Here is a 25,301-nt window from a genome sequence, read left to right as displayed (position 1 = left end):
ACTGGTGTCAGTGAGGAGCATTGAGCACCACAGACCCCCTGGGTGTGACAGCACCCAGCATCCTGCAGCCTCCCCTCCTGCCCCAGCCCCTCTCAGCCCCAGCTCTGTGTGGGGAACCCGAGCACTGTTCTAACCCAGATTCTCCTGCACTTGGAGAGTGGTTGCCAGAGAAACCGAGCGGATCCATCGATACCCAGCCCAGCCTTCTTTCCCCTTGGTTATTTCCCTGCCCTCACAAAGCAGCACATCTCAAACATGCCCCAAAGATACCTTGAGGGAAGCCCTTGAGCTCTCTGGGACCCCGTTGCCGTATTTCCCTGAGATGATCCCACAGGCCAGCGGGGACCACGTCATTGCTCCCACCCCTGCAGAGAGAACAGAGGAGGGCGTTTCAGGGGAGTGGGAGAGATCAGAGCTGTGCCAAAAGCAGGACTTTCAGTTAAAAAATGAAATAAAAGCAAAACAACTTCTGCTTGTTTCGATTGCCACTGGCAGCAACGTTCAGTCAATGTCTTCCAGGGAGATGCTGCTGTTGCCCTTGAGTATTTATTCAGATAATTAATATAATTAAAAAATAAAATAATTATTACTCCTTAATGCATCAGCAGCATCTCCCTGGAAGACACTGACTGCCTTAATCATCCAAAAAGCCTCTTTCAGAAGCCTCCAGCCCCATCCCGGCTCCTGCAGCAGTGAAGCACCTGAATTCCTGACCAGGCACCTCCTCTGCCTTCCACCATCACATCCTTCCTGCTGGCAGGGACCAGCTCCCACCCCTGCTCCTCAGATGCCTGGGAGAGGCACGAGGAGGTATTGGTGGCTTTGGATACAGGGGAGGGATGGCACTTTCGTGGGCCACACAAGTCTCAGAGAGTAAGAAACAGTCATGGTAATTAATAATTAATATATTTCTTAATATACTATATTAATATATAATATTGAGTAATACTTCTTTACCAGAGCCACAGTGAACTGGTTTTTCTTTCAGGTCTTTAGGAAGACACCTGTCTGTGTGCTGTTCCCATCTGGAGCCCCAGGTCCCTGCTCTCTCTCTTTCTGGGGATGCACGAGCCAAAAGGCACAGCAGCCTCAGACTCACCAATTTTGTGATATAGCTCTGGCAGCTGAACCTCTACTTTCTCTCTCTGGAACAGATGATATTCTGCTTGTTCACACACGGGTGGGATCATGTTGAACTGCCTGGCCACAGAGTAGGCTTCCTGGGGGGGAGAAAGCAGCAGGAAAGCACTTCATTACATGGAAGTGTCCTGCAGGACACATCAGCCAACACTCCTTGAGTGTACAGAGACAACCAACTCAAGTCTTCCCTTTAGCAAGGAGAAGAGGGACCAGCAGGATGCTCCTGGAATCTCGGAATCCCCGACTGGTTTGGACTGGGAGGGACCTCAAAGCTCATATTGTTCCACCCCCTGCCATGGGCAGGGACACCTCCCACTAGACCAGGTTGGCCACGAGCACAGATATCAAACCTGAAGATACCTTGAATTCCCCTGGAATTCCATCAAACCAAAATGACAGAAACCCAATTAAACCAGCCCAGACACCCAAACCCCCAGCTCAGCCCATCTTCTCCTGATCAACACCGGGCTCATTCTGGAACAGGTTCTTAAATTATTTGAAGTGGAAAGGTGCTGGATGGAGTGAAACTCCAGCAGCCCCAGAGCACCACCCAGTGCCAAGGCTTCCCTAGGGGTGCCTTACCATGATCTCCATGGCGCTCCAGCGGGACGTGCCCCAGTACATGGCCATGCCCTGGTTGATCACGTGCGTCATCGCCCGCACAATTTCTGCAGGAGGGAAGGAAAGGAGTATGAGAAGTGCCCAGAGGCCACGTTTCCAGCACCAAATCCTCCCAAATCCACTCACGAATTCCAAGAATGCTGACAGTCCTGAGCAGTTTGCACTGGACACCAATTCTGCTCTTTTCTTTTGCTCGAGCATGGATGAAAAAGCATTTTCAGTGCAAATATTGATCTCTTGCCTACCAGCACCTCAGGAGAGTATTTCTTTTAAAATTTAGCACAAGGGGGCAGCACAGTGGAAAAATAAACTAGAGGATAAATTCAATTTGTTTTAACATTTGTTTACTAAAACCATATATCTGGGTCTGCTTGATTTTACCAGGAATACTGGGGTAGGGGGAGTAAAGTTGCAAAACTGGGTGGTTGAACCCCACTTCACCAAGGGCCCTGTCAGCCTCGTGTGTCAGCTCTGCAAAGCCCAGCACAGCTCCTGATGCAGCAGTGACATGGTCCTTGTTGTTCTTTGGGAAGCTGGAAGCTTGCAAGGCTGCACACCAGGACAGGAGCTTTGATTTCCTCCCTCCGACCTCTGCTGAGCAGCCCTGCCTTCTTGGGGTGGGGGGAAGCCCACCATAAAGCTTAGTTTCATGGAATTAAAGGATGGTTTGAGTTGGGAGGGACCTTAAAGCCCATCCAGTCCCACCCCATGCCGTGGGCAGGGACACCTTCCCCTAGCCCAGGTTGCTCCAAGCCCTGTCCAACCTGGCCTTGGACACTTCCAGGGATGGGGCAGCCACAGCTTCTCTGGGCAACCTGTGCCAGGGCCTCACCCCCCTCACAGGGAGGAATTCCTTCCCAATACCCCATCTAACCCTCTGGCACAGTTCCCACAAGCAGCCCCAAGCCAGAATTAACTGCCCTGGCCACAGTAAAATCCCCGTTTCTGGCTGGGCTCTCCCACTGCCCTTGGGAGTCAAGCAGTGCTGCGGGCACAGGCACTGCCCTGACCACCAACCACAGCATCTGAACTGGCAAAACTGGGCTTAACTCACTCTGAGAAGCAAAAGGAAACAGTTCTTGGTCACTGCTGCCCGTGCCACACCAGGCACCTCATGGTCAGCAGGTGCTGCCACGTCTCCCTGTGCTCTTCCTATGGGAAAGTGGGAAGGAACTGGTGCTCTCCACCTCCACCATTAACTCTGACCCATCACAAACCCTCTGGGGGGACGTGGGGCTGCCTGGAGGAGCCTGACATGCCTGTAAATCCCTGTGCTCTCCCTTGGATAAGGACTCCAGGCATCGCTGTCTCGAGATCAAGACGAGCTCCCCTTTACACCATCAGGATTCTTGTCCTACTTAGGGAAGAGAAGGATCTTGGCAGCAAGGAGATTACACTGCCAGCCTGGGCCTTGTGTGAGATCCTGCTGCAGGCAGCCACGGGCAGCTCAGGGTGGGGAAATCTCCATTTAGAGCCTGGAGGGCTGGGCTTTGTTTGACACAGAGACCTGGCTTAAACCCAAACACTAATCCACCGATCTGAAGGAATCAGGAAAAGGAAATAAAAATCCCAAACAACGTTAAAGGCACCACTGAGACATAAAGGAAACTTCTATTTCCTTCCAAAACAAACTCATTTCACTGAAGTGTAAATATAGAATCGTAGACTGATTGGGGTTGGAAGAGACCTTAAAGACCATCTCATTCCAACCCCTGCTGTGGGCAGGGACACCTTCCACCTGACCAGGTGTCCAGGGCTCCAGGATACCCCAAACGAGCTATTTCCAGCTGCCTCGTCTGAATATTGAATTAAAAATTGTTTTCCACTTGCTATCTTCCTCAGTCTCAGCCTGTAAGTGATCCTCCCCTCCCTTGCTCCCTCCCTGTCAGCACCAGCTTCTCCCTGGGCTTAGTTTTCTATTTTTGCCCTGCCACCATTTGGGAGCCTTGACAAACATTTCGTCATACGCCTCTTACACATCTCAGCCCCTGGTTGTTTTCATTTCTCCCACCTCTACTCCTTTCAAGAAAAACCCAAGTCAACTCAGAAAATATATGTACCTTCTTGTTTACAGAGCCCGCTCCCATGGGGATGGGATGTGGGAATAGCACATCCCTGGATCTCTTGGCCTGCCAGCTGGATGCCCAAATGGCACCATTTAGGAACAGGAGATATTTTTTTTTAGATATAAATAAATGTTTCAAATCCCAGAAAACAGTCCCTGGCAGCATAATAATAACAACTTTGAAGTAGCTTGAAGTTCCCTGGTAGGAATGTTGTCACCTTCCCTCCCTGCATTCCAGGGCTGTGGGTGCTGGATGTGCTGTGGGGTCCTGTGACAACAGGACCCCAGGGACCCTCCTTCCCCCCAGCTGGAGCTGCACTGCTGGAAAAGCCACTTGGGATGAAGAAAAAGCATCTGCCTGCCCAGCTGGGGGATCAGACCTTCAGGTTGGACAGGACTTGGAGCAGCCTGGTCTGGTGGAAGGTGTCCCTGCCCATGGTAGAGGGGTTGGAATGAGATGAACTTTAAGGTCCTTTCCAACCCACACCACTCCATGATTTCCTTGTGGGAAAAGCACAGGCATGTATGGTGCTGGAGCAGGGCTGTGTGCCTGGGGAAGGCAGCACAGCTCTCCCTGCATGGGGAGAGCAGCACCACCAGATGGTTCAGCAGATGCTCTGGGATAGAAGTGGCTTAGTAGGTGAACCACAAAAAAAGCAGGAAGAACATGGGAAGAGTCTCCACCATGCCATTCATAATAAAAATGTCCCTTTTTTCACCCTGCCCCAGTCTCACCAGGCTCCACAGCCCGTGCCTGGCTGCCAAGGCTGCGCTGCCGGCGGGATCCGCAGCATCCCCAGCGCTGCCAACGCCGGGATCAGCTGGGAACACATCCTGCTGCCTGTGACACTGACTGAGCACAGAGGTCACTCCTCCCTCCTGGACACAACGTGCCATGTCCTCGGCCTCAGCAGCGGCTGAGGAATCCACACTGCTCCTCAGCTCCCAGGCCTGAGGAATCCACACTGCTCCTCAACTCCCAGGCCTGAGGAACCCACGCTGCTCCTCAGCTCCCAGGCCTGAGGAATCCACACTGCTCCTCAGCTCCCAGGCCTGAGGAATCCACACTGCTCCTCAGCTCCCAGGCCTGAGGAATCCACACTGCTCCTCAGCTCCCAGGTCTGAGGAATCCACACTGCTCCTCAGCTCCCAGGTCTGAGGAATCCACACTGCTCCTCAGCTCCCAGGCCTGAGGAATCCACACTGCTTCTCAGCTCCCAGACCTGAGGAATCCACACTGCTCCTCAGCTCCCAGGCCGGTCCCTGAGCCTCAGCTGCTGGCTCTGACTGGCACCCACAGGCTGTGCCAGGGCCCACAGCCCCATCTTCCCTAGGAAATGGGTGTCACAACTCCTACATGGAGCCAGGAGCTTGCAGGGGGCCTGTCAAGCTCCAGGTTTGTTTGATTTCCAAGTGCCCTCCACGGCAGCTCCTGCAGCCTGCAAGTCTTTCCTCCTGCTCTGTGTGTTTAGCTGGGAGGCTGCTCTGCCACAGGGAGTGGCTGCATTCACTCCAGAGGGAGGAGAGGAGGAATGGGAATTGTGCCCGTTAAATAGGGCACTGACCCCAAAACACACTGCTGGGGGCTCCTGGCTAGCTGGGCTATGCCCATGTGCCAGACACACAGATTTGGTTATCAGTGACTCTGAAATGCAACTGAAGCACAAAGTCACAGATCCTGCAAGTCCCTCAGTTCATCCCCTGATTTACCAGTCTGGATTTAACAAGGAACATTCCCCACCAGCCCAGCCCTGGGCAGAGCATCACTGCTGGCTGTGCTGGGAGACCCTACTCTGTCCTGCCTTAAATCCAAACACAAACCCACTTCATCTGAAGGATTCAAGAAAAAGAAATAAAACCCCAAACAACGTTAAAGCCACTACTGGGAAACTTCCATTTCCTTCCAAAATATATAAATACATTTCAATAAATATGGAGTCATGGAATGGTTTGGGAAAGGACCTTAAAGACCATTTAGTTCCAATCCCCTGCCATGAGTATGGACACCTTGCATGGCCAGGCACACATGGCTCCAGGACACCACAAATGAGATATTTCATATTTAAACTGCCCCAACTGAATATTTAATTAAAAATTGGTTTTCATTTCCTACCCTCCTCGGTCTCAGCCCCTAAGCCAGGATCAGGGGGAACCTTTAAGCCAAGCCTGCACCAACCTTCCATGGGGGTGTTGTTGTCCGGCCGGTTGGCAAAGACCACGTCCACATATTCCAGCTGCAGCCTCTGGAGAGAAGCCTTCAGCCCTGGGAATGGGAGAGTAAAAACAAGACAGGCAGAGTCAGAGGGAGGCAGAGCTGGCAGCACAGAACAGAGTCAAAATGGGGTGAAAATAAGCTTGGTGTATTTAAATGTATATATTATGTATATATACACACACACACAACCATCCAGGATATGAGAGGGATGCTGAATACCATTGTCCCATGTCACTGCAGTCATATGAAGAAGGAAATACCAGCTTGGCCACATGCAGGGCCCCCTCCTTCCATGAGAATTTGCTTTATTTTTGGATTCCCCTCAGATCTGGGTTGAACAGCCCCTGGGTACCGAGCGTGTCCATGTCAGCTGCCAGGGACTGGGTTCTGTGTCCTGCTCCTGTCCTGAGCTAATTTCATCTTTCAGATTTTGTCACAGAGCCTTTCTGGGCAAGTCCTTGCTCCACCCCCACCTCAAGATGGGTGGCTGCAGGGGGACACTCCAGGGATGCAATCCCAGAGGGAAGGTTGATGCCTTGTGATGAGCAGGTGAAGCACCAGGGAGGGTTTTACCTCTTATCAGAGGGGGCTGTGCCCACCAACACTGAGCAAGGGGCAGAGGGAGTTTGGCAGAGCAAGTCAAGGCACTTTGCAGCTCAGTCCATAACTGTCCAGGCTTTGACAGCCTCTCTGGGAGGATCTGATGGGAGATGGCATTGAAACCCTACAGATATATACATATATAGATATATACACACGTGTGTATGAGAGAGGGAGAGAGAAGAAGAAGATGGGCATTTTATCCATCTCAGAATTCAGCAAACATTTTCAGCCTCCTCTATTTTGACTCATTCTTCATGAACATTCATAAAAACATTTTGTTCTTGGGAAGATTTATAGAAAATAAGTGTCAGAAATCCTCCTCTCTCTCACGCACACAGACATATATATATACAGACATACATATGTGTATAAAATAGCTAACATTGACCTTAACATCGTTTGCTCTGTGTTCTGTGAAGTTTTTCCAACTGCTGCCAGGGTTTTTCCATCATTTCATGAAGCAGCTCCACAAGAAATGAAAACGGATGGGTTTGCAGCACCTGTGACATGGCTGCCCCTTTCCTGAGCACCTCTGGGTCCAGTGTCACCACCTCACAGAGGGTTATTCAAATAAAAACTCAACAAAATGCTGCCAAAAAGCTTTCTCCAGCATTACCTTAGTCTGAAAGTCACATCCTAATGTAGCTGAATCCTGCAAACACTCCATGGTGAAAACTTTCCAGGGCAATCCCAGGTGTATGGAAAATTCACCATGCTCCAGGGATGCTCCTGATCAGGATCAGGAAGGAGGAGGATGGAAGGAGCCAAACCTGTGCCCCGGGAAGGGGCTGCTCTGCTTTTGGCCACGCTCATCCCACGTGACCTGCTTGGGACAGCACTGGCCAGGGCGGGATGAGGGGCAGTGACATCCTGGGTGAGGGTGGGAGATGTAATATTTGTCACATAACCCATATTTTCCACATAATCTGTATCCAGTTAGGCAGGGTAAGGCAGCACATGGCATCGCTCAGCGGGATGGGGGAACGGATGAAGGGAGCCAGGTGAGGGAATGTACAACAAAACTGAGCACCTGAGGACAAACAGCACTGAGAGCAAACCTCAGCCGTGCCAGCCAGGGCCTGGCAGCCCTCCAGAGGCTATTTCTGCAGGCTGACATCACGCCCACATCCTCACCCTCATCCCTCCCTGCTCGTGCCACCACAAGCTGCCGCCGGGAAGAGCTGGGGGTGCCCGGGGAGCAGCTTCCTGCAGCAAACCCCAAAGGTCACTGAGCAGGGGGGCTGGGAGTGCAACTCATTTGCTCACACTTCTTGAAAAAGGCCAAAATAATCCTTTGGTGTGTTTTGGGCCCTTCACAGCCAAGTCTGGGAACTGCCCACGTGGGGTTGGCACAGGGAGCACCAGGATCAGACAGACCTGGCTCATGGCAGAGCCACTGGCCCAGCTCCAGCTGGCTGCATCCCACCCTGCACCCACCCAGCCAGGGCACCCAGGCACAGCCAGACCCCACCCTGGGCCACAGGTACCTTCAATGATGTGTTTCCTTGAGAGGCCTCTCTCCGTTTCAGCTCTGCAAGGGAAAAACAGGAACAGGGCTGTGAGAGACCAGAGGTGCCAACAACTGGGGAGCACTCACTGACTCCTATTCTGATTTAAACAGCCCCAAAGTCAGAAAAACAGACTGGTCTGGGCTGGAAGGGACCTTAAAGACACTTACTTTCCACCCCAGTACAGCTTTGTTGTTATGACCAGACTGGACCTCCTGCAAACAAAGCAGAAAAAAAATTATTATTAAATAAAAGTAATATAAATAACCAAGCAGGATGCTGCCCATCAACAACTTCTGAAATCTAGGAACAGGATTTCTGCTGGCAGCACTCAAACAGGAAAGAGCAGGAGTGAACCACTGAGGAGACACCGACTCCAGTGCTGACTTGGGGGGAATTACCTCTAAATTGAGGGAACTTTGGCATCCCCTGAGCAAACAGGAGCTTCCATTTGTGTCAGGGAATGGCACCACTGTGCGTAGGGAGCTATTCCTCAGACATGTGCTTTAAGCAGCAGAGGGGATCCAAGCTTTAATTTTTTTAGAAGATGGAAAGTGAAGCATCCTGAAGGCATTTTGGCAAAATATATATTCATAAATATTTAGGGCATGAGGAAATGGAATGAAGCTGCATGAGGGGAAGCTGGGATTGGACATTAGGACAGGGGTCCAGAAATCGAAGCTAATTCAAGTGAAGCAACCAAAAAAGCCTCCAAACATTTTGAATTACAGCATGAGCAATCTCCAGACCTTTAACCAAGGGCTACAGCACTATTCCCTCCTGCGAGTCATGCCCAGTGCTTCTCATTATCATGCAGTCTTCCCAGAGTCATTAAAACTCAAGTGATCCATCTGAATAAATCTATAAACTCCTACATGATGTTAAATCAAGGATTTATCATTCTCCAACCACCTTGCTGCATAACCAGACACATACAAAACCATTTCTCCACCCTTAATTGGACTTTTTTTCTTCCACAGCATGCAGAATATTTCTTACTGAACCATCACTCACCCCCCTAACACAGGGATGCTGATTTTGGAGGCAGCACTGCTAGAACCATCCTTCAGTCAGTCTGGCTATGACACACTGGAGGTCTTAAAAGATTATGTAAATGCTCTTTAAACTGCACAACATATGCTAATGTGCATCGTTTGAATTAGGTATCACCTCCTGCCAGGCTCCCCGAGATGAAGGCCCGTCACAGTCACAGCTTTGCATCCTTAATCCACACCTTAGGGGCACATCACCCACCCAATGGGTGCTGGACACACTCCCAGGCTGTGTTGGGTGACATGACAGTCCCACAGGGGGGTCACAGCCTCCTGAAGCCACTGTGCACTCCCAAAACATCCAGGGGAGTGCTTTTGTTTGGCACTGGAGAGCTCTGGCTGCTCCCTGCGTGACTGTCACACAGCAGCACCCGCTCCTGGGATGGCACCACCCAACAGTCCAGAAGGATTGTCTTATGCCAAAGGGTTCTGCTTGTTTGTGGGGGACAGGGAATGCCATACAGTACCTCCAGCCCTTCTTCTTCAGGATGTTGCCCAGGATGACCTCAGCCCTGTGCAGGAGAGAGCCCGGTGTGAGGGAGGCAGGAGGATGCTCAGCACCACGGACACCATCGCCCCCATCACCCGACCTGTGCCCCCCACGCCAGCCTGCAGCTCTCCCCTCCCCTCCTGACATGACCCCCACCAGGGACAGATCCTCTCTGTCAACCCAAAGCATCTTGTCCACCCATTCCTGCAGGGACAGACCCACATCCCTGATCCCCACATCTGCTGGACCCCAATCTGGGAAGCAGAGTCGCTCTGGCCCCACAGCAGGGACACGATGTCCCAGCCCACCTTCCACACCGAACACGAGCCATATAAATCATCCCCAGGCAGATTTATTAGGGATGGATGCTTGCCCCACTCCACAGTGACACTAAGAGCATTAGCTCCGCTGCAGCCAGAGCTGCTCCCGCCGGGATCCGTGCCGGGAGCTGTCACAGGTCCCGGCCATTCATCACCATTAAGATCCACTCTGACTTTTCATTTATTCAGGGTATTTTTCTCCCTGTGCCAACAGCAAGGGGCACGAGAGATACAATCCAATCTGTGCAAAGTACAAGAGGATTTGGGAAATTTATCTGATTTTCTTTCTGAGCGCTCCAAATACAAAGGTTTCCCAGGGAGAGAGGGGCTCTCTGAGCACCGCCAGAGCCCAAAGCAGCACCCAAACCATCACCAGGGGCTGTGCCACAGGGAAGAGCAGAGCCAGTGTCCTGCCCACAGAACCAGAAGGTCCCTCAGGTCCCTCCCAAGCCACCCCCAGGAGCAGGACCCCGGCACTCACTTGCCGGCCGCGTACACCTCGGCCGTGTCGAACAGGTTGACGCCGCTCTCGTAGGCGATGGTCATCAGCTGCTCGGCCACCTGGGGCAGGGAGGGAGGGAGGGGGGACAGGGATCACATCCCGAGCCAGCAATCCCCTCTCACACCAGGAAAGGTCCTTGAGGGCAGCAAAGGGGCTCCAGCAGGGCTGGGAGGGGTGTGAGCATCCCCTGCCCAGGGGAGACCCTTGGACAGGGCACCCAGGGGGTCCTGCACTGGCCAGAGAGGCACCACAACATGGATTGGCACCAATTTCCATTTGACTCACCCTGGCAGGAATTAGTCTCTTCCCATAGGAGCTTTCTAACAGGAAAGCAGCCAAGAACTTAATAGGTTTACAGAAGATACTCTGCAAATCTATGGAGTTTAACACAGAATGGTGAGTTTAATATTTTCTTGGCTGCCTGATGGGCTGTCCTGCAGCTCCTCAGCGATGCCATGGGGCATGGAAACACCTGCAAGTCATTTTGTGGGGTCCCCATGGGGGTCTCGCTGCTCCCTGGGGGATCCTGCCCTCCAAGGGGCTGGAAGCTCTGAGCCAGTATCCCAAGGGTGGGCATCCCTCAAGGATGGGGCTGTGTTTCTGCCCTATTTTTCCATGCATGACCCCTTTGCATGGACTTATTCAAGGTAAGGAGGGCAGGAGTACAGGGAATAAATCATCTCATAGTGCCAAGAGATAAACCTGGTGATCCACCAGGAGAAGCAGCAATACCAGGAAAGATCAAGTGAATTAAAAGGCAAAACCCTTTGAGTTCAGGCTCCTGGGCTCTTTTCCTCATTCCAGAGCTATTTTGGTGGTTCTCCCATGCCCTGGGGGAAGGCAGCTGGGTGGCTGCTCTCCCGTGGGCACTCACATCTGGAGTGTACCTGGGCTGGAGGGAAGCCCAGGTGCTGCCCAGCGCTCCGGGATCAACGGAGACCAGGAGCCATCTGCTCCAGGGAGGAGCACGGAGGAAATCCGAGCTCACTCCCATTTGTTTCAGCTCATTATGTAAAAACAAACCACCCTCGTGAGCCCAGCCCCTGCCTGTGTTTACAACTGGTGCCCATTTCATCCACAACAAAAGCAGTGCCCAATTTCCACTCTGGGATCGGTGCCACTGCCAGTGGGGACAGCATGGAAAAGGAGATGGCTCTAAGGGATACATCGATAGATAGGGTTTGTTAGAGCTGATCTCTGGAAATGTCACATTCATTAGGGGCTTGCAGCAGCAGTTTTGTGCAGTTCCTCCAGCTCTGGTTTCACCAAAAACACCTCACCCCTGCTCTGTACCTCCTGCTTTGCACTGAGACTGAGCAGCACTCACCTCGTCTGAGATCTGACCCCCAAAAGTGACCCATGTCCCTGGAAAAAAACACAAAAGAATCTGTTACTACAAGAGGCTTTTAACACCCAAAATTTCACTTGACCAAAATTCAGGCTCCTTGGGGTTAAATGGGTTTAAAATGGCTGGTTCAGAGGGTGGTGTGTGCCCAGGAGAGCTCCTAAAGGGTTAGCTGTATGTCACCCCCTCTCCCAGGGTGGGAAAGCACATGGAGGTGCTCAGGGCAGTGCCAAGGGATGTTATTCTGCCAAAATACAGTTTGGTTCAAATCGTAGAATCACCAGAGAATGGCTTGGGTGGGAAGTGACCTTAAAGCTCATCCAGTCCCATCCCCTGCCATGGGCAGGGACACCTTCCACTGTCCCAGGTTGCTCCAACCTGGCCTTGGGCACTTCCAGGCCTTGAAATCTGAAGTTCTTTGCAAAACAGAGTTTGTTTTCCAAAGGTTCAATTTGACAAATTGGAAAAAAACTTAATGATGCTGCATCAACACATCATTTGGGGAAGGAAAATCTTCTTAAATATGTGCTTCATTCCACATCGTACAGGCCAAAATGAGGCAAAATGATTAAGAAAGAAATATTTCTTTTGACGTGAAATATTTAAAACCCAAAGTGACTTTTCCCTGGAACTTTTCCATAAAGCAAACGTCCAAAGCCAAGGCAAAGCCAGTGGGCAGAGCTTTCCTTAGGCTGGCTCCAAAAGGAGCTGCAGTTTAGACTCAGTTGCAGGCTCTGGTCTATTATTAGGAAAACCTGGGGCATTATTTCTTCAGGATCATTGCCTCAAAAAAAATTAAAAATAATCTATGGTGGAAACAACATGTGGATTTAACCAGATCATGGAATAGTTTGTGTTGGAAAGGACCTTTAAAGGTCACCCAGTCCAACCCCTCAAGGAATTCCCATAGGAACATTATCTCCTGTATGTATTTTATATATATATATTTAAGGAATACATATTTCCTAAGGAACTGGTAGAAAAAGGGAGCTGGGGAAGCCCCAGGTCACACCCAGGACACTGCTCAGCCCTCCCTGCACCCCTGCCCCCCGGGGCAGCAGCAGTGGCTGTGCCATGGCCTGTGCCTGTGCCAGCTCCTCAGGACACCCTGTGACCTGCAGCACAGCTTCCCCTCACACTGCTCCACAGCTCCACTGCAGCTGGGCACAGAATCACACATCACTCACTGAAGGGACAGGGCAGAGCCCACGTGGCTCACGCAAAACACTCCAGAATTTAAAATTCTGACTTAAAACATCCCTCCATAAGAAAATCAGAGGGGTTCAGGCTCCAAGTTGGAAAAGCCAGTGAGATTTTTCCCCATCTCTAAACATGTTCCAGGCCAGATTGGACTTCAGTGATCCCTGTGGGTCCCTTCCTACTGAGAATATTCTGTGATTCTAAGTTGGACAGGGCTTGGAGTAGCCAGGTCTAGTAGAAAGTGTCCCTGCCCTTGGCAGGGGGTTGGAACTGGATGGGCTTTAATGTCCCTCCCACCCAAACCTGTGTGTGAATCATGACCTGAGCGAGGCAGGGACCGCAGTGCCAGTGAGGGGTCGAGTTCTGACGCTGCCAAGGGGCAAGACTTCAGTTCTCCCTGCCTGGTGGCACTCACAGAGATGCAGCAGATCCATAAGTGCTCCCACACCCTCACAGGGAGGGTGAACCCTGAGCAGAGGCAGAAGCAGGGCAGGTCCCTGCTGCTCCCTCCGGAGCTCTTTGATCAGCCCTGCCTGGAACAGAACAGGAGTCGTCGTCTCTGTCAGGAGAATCTTGCTCTCTTTCCCTCAAAAAAAGGTCAATCTGAATTTTTTAATACATCAGGTTTCTTTGAGTGCAAACAAAGTTATTTAAAGACACACAAAGTGTGAGTTCAAACCAAAACTCCCGATTTTCCCGCAGAAAAACCCGAGCCAAGTTTTCACAGATCAGAAATATGGAAATAAAAGAAGTGAGCAAAGAGCACACATATTTCCAGCTAATTTTACACTTACTGCTGCTCTCTATAAGGGCAATAATGGGGCAGGAGCTACCCCTGCAACACCTTACTGGTTATAGACCTCAGGAGAGGTATTTTCTCTTACTATGGGAGTAAAATGCTCTGGTCCTGCACAAAGATAAAAAAGAAAGCAGGTTTCAATTTATCATTAAGCTTCTTCATGTAGATAAAAAAACCCCACCCAAATGAAGCCTGATTTCCATGTTAAAGCTTTGGAGGTGTTATTTTTATAGGAATACATTAAAACATGTTTCTATCAAAAAATGGGTTGAGATTGTTTATCCCAAAGTGATGGCTTTTTTTTTTTTTGCACAAGCAGCACACAGATCCCTAGCACAGGTGAGAAAGAGAAATATTTTTACCTCTGTGGACTGCACATCCTGCCTGGAATTTCCCTGGCTGTGGCCTTTTGACACAAACCACACCCCACCAAGGGACACGAAGGTGATGTGCTCAAGGGTTTGGGCACACAGGGCTGGGAATGGCTCATGTAAGAATAACAAGCACCTTAAATCTCTTAAAATGCAAGTAAAAAATATATGATACAGGATCTCCCTGCCCAAGATCCATCTGTGCCCCCCTGTGCTCCCAGACCCAGCTGAGGGCACAGGAGGGGCTGGGGACACTGAACACCATCAGGAGCATGTGGGTGGGGAATCCTGGGGGTCTCTTTTTGCCATGATCATCACAAAAAACAGCAGGGAGGGGAGTTTTGGCTCACCAAGGTGATCTCTAAACCATCAGATGTGCTTGGGAAAGGGAGAAGCTCTGGTAGGGAGTCAGGAGCAGGGAAGGCAGCACAGGAATCTCCCTCCACGACCACCCTTGGGCAGTTGGGGTGGGGGCACCCACTCCCTGAGCAGCTGGGGCAGAGGCACAGCATGGCAGAGGCACAGCCTGGCACAGGCACGGCATGGCAGAGGCTGCTCAACTCCCTTTTAAAATGAAATTTTTTAAAAAGGCAAAAATAAGCACAAGGCACATTTGGCATTTTAAACAACAGCCAAGGATGATTCACAGCCTCAGCCAATACACTCATTTTGGAAGAAAAATATACTGGAGAAAGACATGCCTTGTTTAATTGCTACTTTCCCCCTTTCCAGTCACTGTCTCTCTAGCTTATCCCAATTCATGGCTTATAAAAGACATCCCCTGCCCTGGGGCTCAGCGTGGCAGTGGCAGAAAAACCTCTCTCTCCTGCCCTTTGCCATCACCTTGCTCCCCTGCCTTGGAAAACAGCTTCCCAACTGGATATCCTCCCCTTCAACAGGAACTTCTGCATTAAACCCAGATTTGGCTCCATTTCCATCACACCCCCGAGCCCAGCAAGGTGTGATTCTTTGTGGGATTTGTGCCAATGCAAAATCCACCCCTCGCTAATGTCACTGCCAGCAGATGTGTCACCTCTGCAGGAATTCCTGGCTGAACTCCACACTTCTGCTGCTGCCAGCACAGTGTTATCCCTGCCCTGCTCCTGGCGAGGATGGTGCCGCATGGAGCTCTGGCACGTGGGGCTGGTCTGGAGCCCAGCCCTGAGCACAGCAGGAGCCTGGGTTGGGAGTGCAAAATCCCTTTCCTAGAGCAAAGCCCAAGGTGGAAACAGCAGCATCTGACCACTTTGGGCTGAAAAACATCTATTTTCATAGCCAATTTTGAGCACAGGGTATCCCAACAGTGGCTGCAGGAATTGCTTGCTTGGGGAGGGTTTTTTCTGTGCTTTTGTAGATGCTTTTGTGATTTGGGATGGCTGGTTTTGTCCTGCTGCTCGTTTCCTTTGAGCCAGGGCTCAAAGCTTGTTGGAGGCTGTCTCAACATTCTCTCAAAATCAACAGGAATCCACAGGCAGGATTCAGTCTGAACTAAATACATGAGAAACATGACCTTGTTTTTCCCCTGCGTCACAATCACGTTTTGGATCCAGCATCAGGCCAAGAGCTTTGTGCCAGCCCAGGGCTGGGCTGTGAAGCTCCCTCAGGTAAAGCTTCACCTGGAGCTAAGGTGCTCAGAGGAGGAGGTGAGAGCTCAGCCCAGTCAGGAGCAGGACTCAGCACCAGGGAGCTGCAGGAGCCTGGGCCAGGGAAGCTCAGCCTGGCAGATCAGTCCAGCAACCCATGAACTCAGATGCTCAGCCTGTGCTCCAAGGGGCTCAGCTCCCCAGAGCAATGCCCAGCCACCACCCAAGGAGCTCAGGGACCCCTCCCAAATGTCTCTGCCTGTGGAACATGCTGCCAACTCACCTGTCCTGCACTTGCTCAACACTGGTGGCACCACACACAGCCCCCAGCACACACACTCATGGCCACGTGAGTGGGAAAGGCAGGGCATCATTAAAGGGCCTGTGCTGCCTCAGCCCTTCCTGCCTTTGATTTCTGCCCCACTTCCCGTTTTTCTCCACTTTTTCATCCTGCAGGATGAAGAGCACTCCCACCTTGCTGAGATTTTGCAAGCCTTTAGAGGAAGACTGCTGAGCCCTCAGAAACTTTAGTGAACCTTAAATTAGATTTTCATGCTGCAGAGAGCGTAGGGAAACACATTTATCTTTTGGGGAACTGCAACAGAGAAGGCATTTAGAAAAGTCATATAAGGCAGCGCTGGGAACAGAACCTGATGGATCTGCAGTGGGAAAGGTGGGACAAGGGGGATGGTTTGAAAGTGAAAAAGAGGAGATTTGGATTAAATAGGGAGAAATTCTTGGCTGAGGGTGGGGAGGCCCTGGCACAGGTTGCCCAGAGAAGCTGTGGCTGCCCCATCCCTGGAAGTGTCCAAGGCCAGGTTGGACGGGGCTTGGAGCAACCTGGGCTAGTGGAAGAGGAGTGGAACTGAATGGGCTTTAAGGTCCTTCCAACCCAAACCATTCTGTGATGTGCTGTGGTGTACATTCCAGAGAATTCCTGAATTTCAGGCTTTCCAGCTCTGCTTTCCCCTATTCCTGCTCACAGGGCAGGGGCTGTTGGGATCAGTGCTGCTGGAACAGGCTGAGATGCCCAGCAGCCCCCCCAGCCCCCCACATCCCTGCACAGCTGTGCTCACAAAGGCTCAGTATATTTAGCTGCTGCTGCAGTTCCACCCGCTTGAAATTAAAGAAAAGCTCTACAGAATGTTTTTCTTTTCCTGCTGCTGCTTCCTTCCCGGAGATTTTCTCCACCACCACAACATCAGCACTTGGGGAAACTGTGGATGATAAATAAAACCTCTGCACAGATAAGACAAGTCCTTTCCAAGGCTGGGTCTATTTTAACCAGAAGGACTCTTGGCAGAACGGGCCTTATTTATATGACTCGTGGTACAGGGTGACTTTCACAATCCACTATATTTTAAAATCAAACCTCGGAGCGTGTTGGAAAAAATGAGCTGACACCTGCCCTGTGAGCATTCCCAGCCCTGGCAGGGATGGAGCTGGAAGGGGATCCCACAGCCTCAGTGGTACCAGGTACAGGCAGAGAGCCCAGGGTCTGCCATCACCCACTGGCTCCCCAGGCAGCAGCACCTGGATCTCAGGAATGCTCAGCCTTGATCAGTGCCACCTGGGCAGGTAAATCCCCTTGGGTTTACCCCTTACACTCCCAGAACCCCTGTGCTCTAACAAGCTCCTCTTTTCCAACAGCCTCCAGACCTTATTCTGTCTGAACAACAGCCTGAGCTGAATAATCATGGAGTGGTTTGGGATAGGAGGGACCTTGGAGCTCATCCAATTCCAACACTCTGCCATGGGCAGGAACACCTTCTGCTATCCCAGGTTGCTCAGAGCTAATAACGATATTATTGTTAAATAATGTTACTGTTATTGGACTTTCCAAGGAAAATTCCAGTAACTACCGACCCAAATTGCATCCAGGATGGAAATGTACTGATGACTAAAGCCAAGCATCCTACAGGATGGTCACGAGCCTACAGACAGGACAGGAGTGTTTCCCCGAACTCAAGGGGAATGTTTCACAGGTTTATACCTCAGAACAGACTTCTTGTGTCTGTGTGTATGTAAATTGATTTAAATACTCTTGAGTGAGTGTAGACGAATGTTGCCATCTTAGATTCGTAATTAGCTTAGGCTCATAATTAAGTTACTGTTGTGCTTATAGCAAATCCTATTGAGTCACTTTATAAATGTTAAATTAGCCAACTGATTAAGCACTGCCACTGTTGTGTTGATTAAGCATTGCTAAGTCCTTTAGACCTAAACCACTGATCCAGTCTAAGGTCAAGTTTGGCCCAGAGGGCTTCTCTGAACCCTGTGACTCAACAGGAGGGTCTCCCTGCCCCTTTGCATCCTCACCCTCCTGTGTCCCACTATCCACAGAAATCACTGGAGACTGATTTTAATCCGATTTTCCCTTGTGTGCTCTGTATAGTAACAGAAAATATATAGTGATAGAACTGTGCCATCAAACTCTGTCATGCTTTTACAAATTAATATTAAGCCTGGTTTTGCCAATACCTTTTCCAGTGATTCTTTAAGCAACCTAAACCATGCTGGTGCCTCCAGCTACCTGTACCAGCCTCTCTGACCCCCCAGGAACAAGGATCCCTATTAAAACAGGGCTGGAGGGGCTCTGGCAGAGCATCCATCCATCCCTGGGGGGGTGCTGTGCACATCCCCAGGGTGTTTAAGCTCCTGATGTCCAGCCTTGCACTGTGGGAAGGTGCTCACAGTGAGAAAACAGCCTCCTCCTTTCCACAGCATTTGTTTTTTATAAAAACATCTATATCCCTGCACTTTCAAGCCCTGTGCCATGTGTGGTTCAGCTGCCATCAGAGGGATTACTCGCCTGAGTAAAGCCATGAGGAGGGATGCAGCCCAGGGCACAGGAGCAGCCACGGATGAGGGGCTGTGGGAGCTCAGCATCCCTGGGGGCCCTGCAGGGCCAGCACGTGGGTGTGCTCAGACAGGCCCCTCTGGATCAAATATCGATAGGATCAAATATTGATGAGGGGTTCTTTAGTTTTTCAAGTCAGTATGGAACAGGAATAGCAAGGTACAAAGGCTGGATAAAATGAAATAGGAATGTGCCCCCAGCCCAGGCAGATTGGTGCCCCCAAGGCCAGAGCTGGGACACTCAGAGCTCCTGGGCACACTCAGACATGTCAGATGGGACCTCTGTGGGCTGTTCCTCACAGGCTTTAGGGCACATCAGAAGGATTTGATGACACAACCCCTCATGCAGCTTGAGCACTGAGGGGGGAGAACATTGTGGAAGCCAAAGGTACTCACCCAGTCCAAGGCACGACACTCTCAGCCCGGATTTCCCAAGGTTCCTAAAATGAAAAGAAAATAATTAGAAAATACTATTCCTTCCCAATATCCTGCCCAAGCTGGTGGACTCTCCACAAACCAAATATCCCACGGTTTCCCACTCCAGTGGAGGCAGCACCAGGATCCCCAACACCAGCTGCTCCTCCACAGCCAGGAGATAAAATTATCACCCTTCTCCCCTCCTCCCTGAGCCAGGCTGGAGACAAGATAATCAGCCCTGAGACAGTGCAGTGTGCCACACATCAAACCCCTGTCCTGTCACCACAGCACAAATCCCCTTTAATTACAAAATCCCCTTTAATTCCACCCTCCTGCTCCGACCTCCGCAGTGCAGCCAGGGCTGGGCGAGTGTTCTGCCAGGTCACGGTATAATTTAGGGACCATCCATCTACCTTTCCCTGCAGAGCACCACAAACATTCCCAGTGCTTTTTGCTGCTCCTGCTGAATTATTTAAAGCCAAATAAAATAAAACAGAAGAAAGAGGCCTGCTCACCCATGGGCAGGGTCAGGACAAAACACCCGACATTAGCACAGGTTGTGCCCTGTGCTTTCAGCTCTTTCTCTTTTCACACACTGGATTCTGTGGCCATTTCAGGTTTTCATTCCCATGGCACAGTTTCCCCCTGGAAGCCAAAGGCATCCCCAGGGGGGTAGGAGAGCCAGCCCAACACCAGCCAGCACCCTCAGCACTGAGGTGCCCACTCTCCCACCACTCCAGGACCCCTTGTGCCACTGCTGCACACAAAGTTTAACTCTGATGATGGGAATTGAAAATTGTGGGAGACACAGGAACTTGACCTGGAGTAGCTATTTGAAAAGCTGCAGCTGCATCTCCAGCCCCACGAGCCCCCAGGCTCACAGCACGGCTGGGGCAGGCACTGACCTGATTCTATTTCTGTTCTATTTTTTCTTCTTTTTCCCCCCCCTTCTATATTTTCTTTCCTTTTTTTTTAGTCCCTATCTTTTTTCTTTTGATTTTTTTTTTTGAGTGCAAGCACAGCTGGACCCTGCAGCCCAAACCCAGAACAGCACAAACACTGCCCATCCTCCCCAGCACAGAGTGTAGCCCTCAGAATGTTCAAATCCAAACCCCAGCAGCTGCCTGGGTGCTCCAGGCAGAGCTGCAGTGCTGCAGGAATTCCAGATTCCTAGTGTTGGGATTTCTGCTGGACACAGCCCACCCGCTGCATAACACCCTGTGGAGCCAAGGGCTGCTGTTCATTCCCAAACAGTTCAGGATTATTTTAGGGAAGAGGGTTTTTTAAATCCTATTTCTCCCCGACCTGTTCTTTGCCTTTCAAAGTCTGGCTTTGCAGAGGCTCGTAGCTGTGAGGGCACAGCTCAGCCATGTGCCCCTCTCTCTACATAAATATAAATGTATATACACACACATATACCCTTTATAGATGCATTTGCATATATATTGTTTATATGTACCCCTATATATATACACACACATACACCCTTTATCTATATGCATGTACATATTCTTTATATGTAGGTTTTTATATATATACACACACATATGCACATCCTCAAATATATATATGCATGTACACGTTGTGTATACGTACCCCTTTTTATATATATACACACCCCTTTTTATATACACAGAAACCACGTGATACATAAACACACATATACCTGTTATCCACATGCCAACACATATCCTCTATATACACCCCTTTATACATATATATATATGTGCATTTATATACACACGGTGTGTGAGTCCCTATGGTGTCTCCATGCATTTATAGGGGTCCCCACTCCCCCAGCAGTGTGGTCTGTCCCAGGGTCTCAGCCCAGACACCAGTGACTGTCCAGTCCTGTCCTGTCCTTCCCCACAGGTCCCCCGGGCCACAAAGCCACGTCAGGGCTTGTCCCTCCCCGCTCCTGGGATTTGAGGGGTACAACACACTCAGTTTTGTTCCAGGGAGCAATAACCAGCTCTTTGGACAGTCTGGTAAACCAACAAATCTGGAGAGAAATATTGTGTTTGGATTTCCAAAGCTTTGCCATTTGCTTAGCACACACATGACCTGGATATTTGGAAGGTTTCTGTTGAGAGCCAATGCTGAAAATGCCAAGGTTCTTAGTGCAAGATCCCTCCGGCAAAGAGAGCTCAGAGGGTGCAGGGCAGGAGCATTCCTGAGCCCACAGCCCAGCCTGGAGAGCACCACCAGGTCTGCTCCCATCCCTGGCACTCAGAGACTCTCTGATGAGGGGGAAAGTGGAGAGGCCTCACCAACACAGGGAGCCACCAAACCAGCTGAGAACTGGTCCCACTGGATGCCTGAGCTCCCAGCACGGCCCGTGCTGTTGAAAAGCTCCCAGGCACTGAGCTGATTCCCAGACAAATTCCTGCTCTGCCATAGGAGCTGGTAGAGTGTCAGTTCAAGACCTGGTTCTCCTCTATCTTCCTGAACAGAAGAAGAAAAACCAACAAAGACCCACAAAAATACAAAAACCCACCAAGTAAATATATCTATACATTTACACCTATTTTGCAGCATCCAGGTGTATGTGTATATATCTGTACATATCACATACATACAGAGACACACACATCTGAAAGCTGTAACATTGCCAAGTAAAATCAGTGGTCAGTCTCCAAGTAACAGGCCAGTAAATACTTTTTGTGCTGAGACAAATTAACCAGCTCAGTCCCTGGAGCTGAAGGGGGAACAGCCCCACCCCAGACAGCCTGGAGCATCCACCAGTGGTGGTACCCGACATCCCCCCTGCCCACAGCCTTTTCTCCCAAACTCACACCACAAGTGAGACCTGAAGGTGTTCAGTACCTCACCCCTGAGTTCTTTTAAACCAGAGTCCAAAGCCAAACAGCACCACACCAGTGTGCTCTCCACAGCTACGGCAGAGCCATGACTGGCCTCTAGAGGAGCCTCCCAAGGGGGTGGAATGGGGAAAGGAACAGGAAGGACGGGATGTTGTGGCAGGGCACAGGGCATCCCCCTCATTGCCCACAGAGGAGTGTGCAAACCTCCCCAGGAGCACTGGGGCACCCAAACCTCCAGCACAGGCCACCTCATTGCAGAGAAGCCACAGGGCATGGGGTTTTTTGTGAGGAGAAGGGACACCACACTCTTCCTGCTGTTTGTAGCTTTAAGAAAGATGTGTTTTAAGCTTAACTTTAAATCTTCCCAGTTTCCTTCTCCAGGGAGCAGCCTCAGGGCAGGCGAGCACAGCATCCGTATGGTCCCATCCTAGTGGCCAGGACCGAGCAGGGGACAGCGAAAGACATGGGGACACAAAGCCCCCCCCCGAGAGCCCAGCCCTGCAGGTGGGTCTGACACAGCCCTGCTTTCCTGGCACAAGCCCACGGTGACATTTTCCCCGCACGTGAGGAAGCCGGGAGCCAACAGCCGTCCCCGCAGCACCAGCGGCTCCGCCAGATTGCGCCGGGCTGGCGAGCGGGGCCGAGCCTCTGAATCACGGCAAACACAGCTTGGAGTCGGGGCTGTTGTTAAAAATACACCCAGGCACCAAAACAGCGCTCGGGGAGGGGTGACATTTCCCTTGACTAGGCTTTTCCAAGCGGAGGGCACAGCGTTTCCCGGGAGCCGCGGGTCCCTGCCGCTGTCTCTCCCAGATGCCGGGGCCGTGGCAGCATCCACGTGCCGGCAGCCTCCAGGAGCCGCAGCCAAATGCCAGGCAGCCCCAGGCAAACAGCCAGGCAGCACGTGCCGGCAGCCTGGCAGGGAAAAGGCTGGGAAGAGGTGTCAGCCCAGCACCCACTGGAGCCGGGAGCCCCCGGGAATGAATGAATGGCACCTTCCTGCCCGGCAGGACCCTCGTGGGTGGCACGGCCACAGGGCTGGTCACCAACCCCTCTGTCCCACAGCAGCTCTGCCCAGGAAAACCACATCCTTGTTTTCTCTTGCCACATCCATGCCTGCTCCTTCCTCATCCTCCTCTGTCACCCTCAGGCTCGGAGTCACTGTCCCCATTGTAGGATTTTTCCCTGGGATGAGCTCAGATTTTTACCTGGCAGGCAGTGAGAGGGTATCAGCTCTGTGGGTGAAGGGGTTATTCCAGCTGCACAGAGACCTGGAAACTCTTTGCTCAACTGCTCCTGCCCCTTCCCAGCCTGCAGCAAAGAGAAAAACCCCTACCTGGGCAGCAGCATCACATCCCTGGAGCTCAAGGGCACAAAGGGCTCCAATTCACCTCTGTGACCAATTCCCACTTCCCTCACTTCCAGCAGATTAACCACCCCTTATCAGCAGCTCAGCCCTGCCTGGGGACCAGACCTGGCTCCTCACATTCCACCTCGGCTGCTTGTGTAGAACTGGAGAGGAAAACCACAGCCCAAACTCCACCACAGCACTCAGTCCTTTAAACATGGAAGAGGTTGTACTCAGGGAAGACACTTTGGTTCTGGACCTGCTACGATGCTGAATAAGCCCAAGTTAATTATTTTGCCAGAAACAAGCAGACAAATGAAACTGGTGTTTCAGGGCCAGCATGGGTTGATGCAGGACAACGAGGCACAGCCAGGACCCAGCCCTGTGGACACACTCAGGGCTGCAAAAGCCTCCAGCTCCCCAAAGCTGGGGGGGAAGCAGCATTTTGCTCGTTAATCACTTTGCTGTGAGCAGATTATGGGCAAGGGGAACACTTCAGAGGTGTGTCTGCTCAGGAGTGACGGGTAAGAAGAGCCTGTTTGTGTCTGAGGAACCACGGTCCAACACGCACAAGAAAGGTCAAGGTGACAATTTTTGGCTTCAAAAACCCTTTGGTTCAGCATCAGGAAGTCAAAATGACACAAAGAGAGAAGAGAGGACTGACATCCTGCAGGAGTACAGAGGGGTGACAAGAGCAGTGAGAGGCATGGGGATAAAGCCGTCTGGTAAAAAGACAGGGGAAAAGTACAGCTTGTCAGGACTCTCAGAAGCAAAAAGAGGGTGAAATCCATTCCAAGGGGAGTTTTCCTTGTGATGTGGGCATGTAGGAAGATCAGATTATGTGATTATGTCTACAGTGTTAATTAAAGAGACAAGGACCAAGGCACAGTGACACTGCTCCGGCACAGGGATGGCCCCACTCAGCAGCTCTTCCTTCCACACACACTGCAGTGGAGCTTCCTAATAGGAAGTTCCTGCACTGTTTAACCAAAGCTTTTTATTCCCTCAATTCCACTCCACTGCCCCCCCAGGAAAGCCTGTCCACTGGAAGAGCTGTTTCCAGCCTCTCCCAGATCCCCTCTGCTCAAGCCAGTATAAATAACACTGAACCCTTTCTTGCTGCTGAAACAGCCCTTCCCTGTGATGCTGCTGCCCCAATTAACTCACCAGGTACATTGGGGGCAGCCAATTACAATCCTTTGATTGTTCAGGGCTCATCTCACCACACTGAGGAAAACCTTTCCAAGTGGATGAGAAGTGGGATGATTTATTCCCCTCAAATACCCTTCCTGGGAAGGAGTTAAATGGATTTAGGGTTGCTGCACACTCAAATTCTTCTCACTTTCCACTGCCAAATATTCACCTCCATTTTAAACCTCGGGCTCCTGTAGTCTTTGTAACTAAAATTGACATTGCACACAATCTAATCTTCCTACGTGGCCACGTTACAAGGAATAAAATCCCCTGGGATTGGATTTCACTCTCCTTTGCTCCCGAGAAGTGGATGGTGCACGTAGGTGAGCAGCACACAATCCTGCCTTAAACCAGCACTGCCCAGCCTAGTCCCAGCCTAACCCTCCTGGAACACAGCGAGGGCTGCGGGAGACGTGGAAAATTCCCCATCCTCGTTTTGCCTCTGCACTCACCCAATGTCTCCTTCATGGCTTTTATGAGAACTTAGAGTTTAATTATTTCCTCAGAAGGGAAGCGCTGACTGTGCAGTCAGGGCTGAACAAGAGCAAAAGAAATATATAATTCATATATATATATATACACACAGATATATATGTAAGATGAGCCCGGGGCAGAGAGCTCCCAAGAGAACAGGCACAGGGACCCTGGGGAGCCAGGAGAAATGAGAGGAAAGCTGGAGAGTAGTGGGGCCATGGGGAGGACAATGCTCAGCTCTGGGAGGAGACAGGGAGGGGGGAAAAACCCAACATGGTGACATTTGTATGAACACCCACTGCTGAGGCAACAGGTACAGCACAGCCCTGCAGCCCTCGTGACACCTCCAGGCACAGGGCAGGCAGGAAGTGTA

The 25,301-nt window shown here is 51.0% G+C and overlaps 1 protein-coding gene across 4 annotated transcripts in view; it reads right to left on the bottom strand.

Annotated features, from left to right (window-relative positions):
* Window positions 1-25,301, bottom strand: part of KCNAB1 (potassium voltage-gated channel subfamily A member regulatory beta subunit 1) — a 61,922-nt gene that overhangs the window by 3,637 nt on the left and 32,984 nt on the right. For 3 of the 4 annotated variants that reach the window (XM_029962351.1, XM_018079268.2, XM_008927799.3), the window contains exons 2-11: window positions 19,070-19,113; window positions 11,844-11,881; window positions 10,496-10,575; window positions 9,672-9,716; window positions 8,323-8,367; window positions 8,132-8,175; window positions 6,003-6,089; window positions 1,723-1,808; window positions 1,100-1,220; window positions 271-365 (exon numbers count right to left, since the gene is read on the bottom strand). In XM_029962351.1, coding sequence (XP_029818211.1) covers window positions 271-365; window positions 1,100-1,220; window positions 1,723-1,808; window positions 6,003-6,089; window positions 8,132-8,175; window positions 8,323-8,367; window positions 9,672-9,716; window positions 10,496-10,575; window positions 11,844-11,881; window positions 19,070-19,113 — 685 coding nt within the window. Of the gene's footprint in view, window positions 1-270; window positions 366-1,099; window positions 1,221-1,722; window positions 1,809-6,002; window positions 6,090-8,131; window positions 8,176-8,322; window positions 8,368-9,671; window positions 9,717-10,495; window positions 10,576-11,843; window positions 11,882-13,476; window positions 13,566-19,069; window positions 19,114-25,301 lie in introns of those variants that run through there. The other variant, XM_018079269.2, reaches the window with a different exon arrangement.

This window comes from Manacus vitellinus, unplaced genomic scaffold, assembly GCF_001715985.3.
Source record: "Manacus vitellinus isolate BGI_N305 unplaced genomic scaffold, ASM171598v3 scaffold_45_pilon, whole genome shotgun sequence".
Taxonomy (NCBI): Eukaryota; Metazoa; Chordata; class Aves; order Passeriformes; family Pipridae; genus Manacus; species Manacus vitellinus.
The sequence above is the reverse complement of the archived record's forward strand: the minus strand, read 5'-3'. Positions and strand labels throughout refer to the sequence as shown.